We start from the raw sequence: 8291 nt of genomic DNA, 5'->3' as shown, positions 1-8291 counted from the left end.
TCCATACCCTGTTGAGAGATGGAAGGCACCATTCATTAGTTTAGCAATGCAATAAAACCACATTGACAAAAAACTGGACAAAAAAAAAAGGAATTGGGGAAATTGGTAGGTTGCTTGTCAATATTCCAGAAGCTTACAAAAGTATTCCAGAGCTATGAAAACATGGTACTTTGGGGGTGGTCTTGAGAGCATGAAAGAGCTGGAAAACAAGTTTTAATTGTACTTAAGTATTATTTCAGCAAAACTATGCTGCGTGATATTCATTTACACCATCTATTAAAATAAAAAGGAACCAAATATGCACATCTGAGGGCACAGGTTTATTCTTGTTTTTCATAGCATAGGAATATGAACGCATATTATTTTAGAATGCAACCTATAAATCCACCGTGCATTGAAGCATCTTCAAAAGATTTTGTCTTATCCTCACTTTTCTTCTCCCCAGGCCTCCCCTCTCCCTGCCCTCTGCCTGCATTTGTCTATTTTTTCCTATTACCTTTCATTTCTTCTCCCTCCGTTTTGCTTCAGACAAGCCCCCTCCCCCATCCGTCTTTAATCCAAGGTCCATTTTTCATACTCTACGTCTTGGCTAGCAGTGGCATCAGGAACAACTGGGAGTCAAAGAGCACTCCCAAATTGAATACACCCCCTATTTCAGCTGTAGAAACCTCCATTCCATGTCCTAAAGATCCCAAATGACCATTGTTACAAAGACCATGTTTAGACTTAACTTCCGCCAGATGGGTTTCCAGGATACCCAGTTAATGGCAGAGTCTGATTCAATTTGGAATTAAGAGTGAATCATCTGTCTATAAATCATACTGCAACCCAAATGATCTCAAGGTTTTCCTACTAGTATCTCATTCCAATTGGCAAAGAAAGGGCTAAAATAGACACTTGAAGTGTCCCCTCAGTGATTCTTTCAGCCCAATGAGATAATTGGCACATAGTCAAAATTAATCAGAAAGAGACGAAGGAAACAATTGAACAGTATAATACTCCTTACCATGGCTTTCTCCACCGCTGTTGCCAGACTGGGTATGAGAAGATGAGGAGATGCCATGGGAAGATGAAGAGTAGGAGTGGGAATATCTGCCATCACTACCACTTCCTGAAATTCTAGTTCCTCCTCCACCGCCTCCACTACCACCACCTACTCCTATTCCACCACCTCCGATGCTGCCCCCTCCAATGCTGCCCTCTTCTATGCCTCCTCCAGTGCTGCCCCCTCCAATGCTGCCCCCTCTTATGCCTCCTCCCCTGCTTCCCCCTCCTGTGCCTCCTCCAATGCTGCCCCCTCGTATGCCTCCTCCCATGCTGCCCCCTCCAATGCCGCCCCCTCCTATGCTACCACCTCCTCCAATGCTCCCTCCTCTTATTCCTCCAGAAGAATAGCCACCACCACTTCCTTGTTGGTTTCTGTGAAAGAAGAAAGATAAAAGTGATTAAAACCACACAATAACTTCATAAAGGGAAAACAATTCAGTGAAGATACACAAAAGCCTGGCCAGCATCCCCCTACTTTTCCTCACCCAGCCCCCTCACCCTGTAGGATCAGCACAGAGGGTTAGATGCTGTCACAAAAATCCATGTCTCCCTGAACCTTTACCTGGAGCTGCCTTTCCCATGGTCTGACTGACTAGGAAATTATTTGCCATATTGGGTCCTGAATTCTGAGACTCTAGTGTGGCAATGGTTTCCAAATTTGAAAGGCACAAAAGCCAACTCATTTTCTTATTTGTGTTAGGACATAGGTCAAGACTAAACAAAACAGGCCAATTGCTTCAGAGAAAATAAGGAATAGCCTGAACCTTCACTAGGGCATTTCAGGGTGAAACTTGTGTGACAGTCTGGAGAAATGTGGTTATTGTCGATCTGCAATCTTTTTCAATTTCACTGTGTCTTTCCTGGTCCTTTTTGGAACCAGAACTGCCAGAATAATGCCAGGAAGACTCTTTACATGGCCTTGGCTGTGCAGCCCAAAGTCGGTAGTGTGGAACTTCGGAAATATTTTCCTTGTGCAATTCCTGTTCCAGTTCCAAAAACCAGGATGGCAAGACACTTTCAGGACCATCTCCAACAACTCTTCCAATCTCAGGACGATTGCTCAGTATAGCCAAGTGACCCCTATTTTTATGTAGATGTTGTGGCTGTAGAGTCTGTTTTGCCAGTCCTGCCCCCTGAGCTTGTTTTTATGTCATCACTAATTTAGCTGCAATTTACACTCAGAATTGACAGAATTAATGCTTCCTAAAGTCATCCAACTCTCAGTCATTTACGTACCCAATGTCTTGCTGCCCTTCCTCAAGCAATGCCCGGTATTGAGCTATCTCCTGTTCCAGGCGAGTCTTGATACCAAGTAGCATCTTGTACTCCTCGTTCTGACTCTCCATTTCACATCGGATATTGGCCAGTTCTTCTTCCACAGGGATAATCATGGCCTGAATCTGTTGCAGCTGCATGTTGTAACGGCGTTCTGTGTCTTCCAAGTTGGATTGCAAAGACTGTAACTAAAAAATGTAAAGAATAGACAGCTTGTCAGCATGTAGCAAATCTTAACTCTGATGCACAAAGCAGTACTTTTCCATAATAAAAGGGAGAAGTCCTTTATAGCCTCTCTCCATTTACACAAAGAATGCTTGAAATAACTGCTGTCTTATCATTCCAGTAACTCATGTGTGCTATGTCTTTTATGAGAAGCAAAGAAAATGGACGTCATACCATGCTGAGCAGAGACTGAAGCTCAATTTCCAGTGTCTGATATTCACGTCTCAGCTCTGAGACTTGTTGGTTGCTTGATTCCATTTCCTGACTGCTGCTATGGACTTGCTGATTAACTTCTTCCATCTGAAAAATGTAAATACAGAATCAAGGTTTTTTTTATTTATTTTATTTATAGTTTCAGTGATTTTTTTATTATAAAGTATTCTAGAAAGGCAGTGGCCATAGCTCGGGAAGCTGCAACATAATTTTTTCTATGCACAACTCTGTCAAATCACCACCAGCCTAGCTTGTAATTCCCCTTGTTGTTTTAATACAGGGGCTCCACATAATACTAACCTTAAGTTTACCTTAAGCCTAGCTTGCAGCAAACTCCATCATTCCAGCCCTGAGCAGCTTACACTAAACCATCAGGATATTTGCAGATGATCATCATTAGGCAATACATATATAATTGGCCTACCCCTATTGAGTGCATATATGATAAAGTAGGTCAAATCTTTTTGTGGGAAAGTTAATTATGTATAAATACTGTAATTTACCTTTGCTTCAAACCAGCTTTCCACCTCTCTACGGTTGTTTTCAATGAGCCGTTCATATTCACCTCGCATTTCATTTAGTTTTTCTGTCAGATTAGTGCCAGGGGCAGCATTGACCTCCACACTGACATCACCAGAAGACTGTGACTGCAGTCCTTTCATTTCCTGCAATGAAAGTCAAATCCCCAAGGTAAACGCCTCATTGTGAAGTCATACCTGCAGTCATCCTCCTCATCTCTGGAGGACTGTTCTCCCACTGCCAACATCACTGTTTCTTATGAGGCCTTTCTTTTACATCTCATAAGACCTTCTCAATCATGTGGCAAGAGTGGAGCTTTCCATCAAGCAACACTGAGGCATCACAGGTTGTTTGACTCTACCTCTGCCTCCTGATGGATTTTGTGAACCCTGTGGGTGTGTACATGTTCATTAATATGCCCTAGTTACTGCACATTAAGTTTAGTACTTGGTTAATCAAGTAGTAATTCAATGCACAGTAACTCACACTACTGTGTAGTAGGGCCTGACCAAGGGAGAGTGGGGGTGGTAACGTTTGGTGGGAGTGCAGTAGGCTAATAACACTACACAGTAGCATATTAGCATGATTTTCGACCAGCACACTACTGCACAGCATTATTGGGTTACTGTGCAGTAAGAGTTTACATGTAGACACATCCTGAATGTAAGTTGCACTTTGCAGTGGTCAGCTTTTGCATTATGACCCACAGGAAATATTTACAATGACTCCCACTAAAGGACAACTGTCATGGATAGCTCCTTTGGCTTATATATATATATTACATCTGTTTTTTATTCCATAGTTTTGACAAAAGAATTGAACAAAAGGAATGGACTCCACTCATTTCCTGAACTCATATGGCCTTATATTTAAAGTGGTCTTAACCTAACCTCCCCTTTGCCACTCCAGATACATGCCAGATCAAGTCAATGAGAGCTATGAGCACTTAACGTTTCTGAAATTTGGAACCAGAATGTCTGAAGTTGGACAACTAGAGGCAGTGGCCAACTTTTAGTTATTCTTATTCAAGAAAGTCCATGGAGAAATGTCTTACCGTGGTATTTTAACTAGTTACTGTTTCAAGGTGGGAGGGATCTTACCTCTTCATGGTTCTTTTTCAGAGAAATCAATTCCTCCTTCAGGGACTCATATTGTGCCTCCAGGTCAGACCTGGCTAAGGTCAGCTGGTCTAACATGGGGCGTAAGCCATTAATATCACTCTCCACATTCTGGTGGAGACCGTATTCAGTTTCATACCTAAACCACAAAGAGAAAAGATAATAAAAGCAATGCTGGAGCGCTCAATTTAGTAGCAATGACATCTTTATGAATGGAACATCTTCACCAGTTCATCCTTTTCTGCATTATTTTAATCTCTTTGTTTAATTCTTAATACATTAGCCCTAACTCTCTTTGCACATACACTGATTTTTACATTTTTTTAATTCAGTTGGCTTCAGTAGAGTCATTCCTACGTTAGTCTGAGTGGTGGAGGCTCACATCCACAGCATTCCCTGACCATCCTGCCTATTGGTACAATCAAGAAACAAGGTTTGCTTCTAATGTCTTTTACTGGACTAAATTTGTAGATGGGATAAATATGGATGTCATACTTGAAGATCATGCAAGTGATACGTATCTTAAGAAAATACTTTACTCTCAGGCTTTTACATGTTCCCCCTTCAATGTATACATAGCACAGGTATCACCTACCAGTCTCTCCTATCCTCAGAAGCAATTCTTCAAAGTATTTTTGGTTTTGTAACTTTCAAATCACAAAAGTTATCCTAACACCATTGAAACCAGTGAAGTTTCATCAACTTATACCATCTGAAATCTGAATCAAAATCTCAAGTAGCCTCTCAGAAATATAAGCAAATTTTAGAGCTAGAGATTTTAAATCTTGGAAGGCTCCCTTTCAATGGAAGTCTTATAAAAAAACTAAAGGTTCTTAAAGTGATCATTTTTCCAACAACTGTTTGTCAATATGATCAATAGTAAAAGACTCCGTGGTTTCATGCCGGCAGATGTGAGGGGAAAAAGATAGAAGAAAATGGGTTGACGTGGTGGATAAACATACTCACTTCAGTCTAAAGTCATCAACAGTCATCCTGGTGTTATCAAGGTCCAAAAGGACCTTGTTAAGATCCACAGTTGCAGAAATAATCTGAAAAAGAGATGACAGATGATATTCATCCCTTTGGCCTCTTCAGACTGACATAGAGAAAGAAGGAAAAAAACAGGACACATATATGGATTTCTTAATAACACTGTCCATAGCAGTGCCATGCAGGAACACTGAGAGAGAGTAAAATCTGAGATGCAAGAGGCTATTGCTTTCATGTCCACTACAAGGCAAATGGTGTACTGTACATGCATATCAGTATTGACAGATGCATGTATTAATCAAGCTTTTGCATTGTATGATTTACAAATGCATCATAGTATAACTACTATATCTTGTTCAAAAGAATGGTTAAGCAAGACCCCTATATTCCCCAAAATAAGGCAAAAAATGTTTACCAACAGCTGCATTTAGATTTCATAGACATTAGGGCTGGAAGGGACCTCTTAAGATCATTGGGTCCAGCCCCCTGCCCAAGGGGCAGGAAGTCAGCTAGGGTCAAAGGATCCCAATGAGATAAGCATCCAAGTGTTTCTTAGAAGTGTCCAGAGTAAGTGCTTGCACCACCTCTGGGGGGAGTCTGCTCCAGGCCTTGTAGCTCAAACAGCAAAGAAGTTTTGCCTTATGTCTAGCCTAAAACAGTCTTGCAGGAGTTTGCGACTGTTGGACCTTGTCATCCCTTGGGGTGCTCTGGCATTCCCCCAGATCCTGATGCACACCCCTTATTATATGCTACCACAATGAGAGTTACTGGAATCTTCAGCATGGCTGAGATGTCTAACTGGCTGAGATTGTTTTCTTATTTAGTAAGGCTAAGAACCTACAGCACACATCTTGGCTTATTTTCCACACTTGGAAAGGTCTATAACCATCTAAAGCTCAGTGTTGGCCATCCACATTGCTGGCAAAGTCACTACCTCATCTCCCATTGAAGGAGAGAGGCATGCATATGTAGCGGTACAGAGAGTCAGTGGAATCGGGTCCAGCCCCACAAAAACATGCAGGCCAACCTAGCTGTGCAAGTGCATCACACTTAAAGCTGCTAGCCCTTGGTAACAATCTGATTTGTGGACTCTTCCAGAGTCAGGGTAACAGGAAAACACATCCCTTAATTCAGACATTTCTTAATTTTTTAGTTTGTTCAAGCACTGTAGGATTTGTTGAATATTGTACCTACTATCTCCTGAGAGATCTGAGCATGGCCTCAAAAAACAGCCCTTATGATGCTTAGAGTTTGTGGGGTTTTTAAAAAAAAGAAAAAGCTCCTACCTGATTTTGAAGGTCTTCAATTGTTTTATAATACTGGCTGTAGTCCCTTCCACCTTGAGGACCTTGCTTCTGATACCACTCCCTGATTAGTTGTTCAAGGTTAGCATTTTCTTCCTCCAAACGTCGCACCTTGTCCAAGTAAGATGCCAGACGTTCATTAAGGTTCTGCATGGTCATCTTTTCATTGTTGGAGAGGAGGCCAGTATCATCACCGCCAAAACTACCGCCACTAAAGCCACTACCACTAAAGCCGCCGCCACCACCACTAAATCCACCACCACCAAAGCCACCACTGCCACTAAATCCACCACCACCAAAGCCACCACTGCCACCAAAGCCACATGGACCAGGGCCACCTCCATAACCACCACCAAATCCTGCACCACCACCTCCAAATCCTCCAGCACCACCACCATATCCCCCACAGATACCACCACCACTTGGTCCAAAGCTCCCCCCACTCATTCGCCCTCCATAACTGGAACGGCTAATCCTTCCACAACTGCCACTGCTAAATCCCCCTCCATAACTGATCCTAGAACCTCCACCACTATAGCTTCTACCAGAGAAGCCTCCTCCACCACTGCTTATTCCAGAGGAAGTATATTTCCTAGTGGAGACTGAGCTGTGCCCAGTCCTTCCTCCTCCTCCACCACCACCGCCGCCACTGCCACTGCCACCTCCACCGCCACCTCCACCGCCCCCACCACCACCACTACTGCTAATAATTCTAGAAGAGCTATATGAAGACTTAGTGCCACCACTCATAGTGGCAGAAGTTAAGAGTCTAGCCTAAAGCCCAAGTTTAGTACCACAGCCTGGTAAGGACTCAGACTGCAAACTCTCATTCCAATGAGATTGTACTTATACCTTGCACAGTGGGCGTCTCCATCAAGGTGTTTCTTTCCCCCAGGGCATTTGCAACCTGTGTGTGTTTAAGCTGAACCATGTGAGTTCACTTGGGTGGCCCTGTGTTAATTTGGATCTTTCTGTGTTAGATAGTGCATTGCCTCATCCCACGTATGTCCACTTCATTATGGCAAGAAGCCCTCCACAATACAAAGCACTATACTGATGGCATCATCTGAGGGAAAAGGTTCTTTTTCTTAGTTCCCAGTTCCCTATATGAAAAATAGAAAATGAACCCTAAATCCCTCACACTTAGGTTGGATATCTTTTCATTATCCATGTTGTTGGTTCTCATTACTGCAGTTATCCACTGAAAAAAATCTTTTTTTATACCATTTTCTACACACTCCATCTCTTTTTTTCTGTTCAATTTTTTGTCTCACTGGACAAATCCTGCAATATATTTGTATTAATAAGGGTGTTTGTCTATTTAATTTGTGCTTTTCCTCCAAGACTGTCAGTACCAAAAGGAAATATTGTAAACACAAAAAAGATCACAGTCAATACATCAAGATTGTTTTTAAAATGAGCAAATGTATTTAATGAAGAACACTATACAGAAATACGTGAAATAGTACTGAAAACTTCACAGAGTGAGCTATTGCCATTTCCATTTAGCAAAGAGTTCTTACATATGAAATCATAACAAAATCACTTGTACTATAGTTTTACTGTAGCTTTTACAGTAGTGAAATGAAAAGCTATGGTA

General features: G+C 42.0%; 1 protein-coding gene across 1 annotated transcript; it reads right to left on the bottom strand.

Moving 5' to 3' along the window:
• Nucleotides 1–552: 552 nt before the first annotated feature.
• LOC102373165 (keratin, type I cytoskeletal 10-like) lies at nucleotides 553–7138 on the bottom strand. Its single transcript, XM_025214523.1, has 8 exons — nucleotides 6674–7138; nucleotides 5364–5446; nucleotides 4380–4536; nucleotides 3264–3425; nucleotides 2722–2847; nucleotides 2284–2510; nucleotides 1355–1419; nucleotides 553–611 (listed from the first exon to the last, which is right to left on the bottom strand). Exons 1-8 carry the CDS (start codon nucleotides 7136–7138, stop codon nucleotides 553–555), a joined length of 1344 nt encoding a protein of 447 aa, XP_025070308.1.
• Between the last annotated feature and the right edge of the window lie 1153 nt (nucleotides 7139–8291).

The sequence above is a fragment of the Alligator sinensis genome, unplaced genomic scaffold, assembly GCF_000455745.1.
Source record: "Alligator sinensis unplaced genomic scaffold, ASM45574v1 scaffold1377_1, whole genome shotgun sequence".
Taxonomy (NCBI): Eukaryota; Metazoa; Chordata; order Crocodylia; family Alligatoridae; genus Alligator; species Alligator sinensis.
Note: the sequence above shows the minus strand (reverse complement) of the source record. Positions and strands in the feature narration are given on the sequence as shown.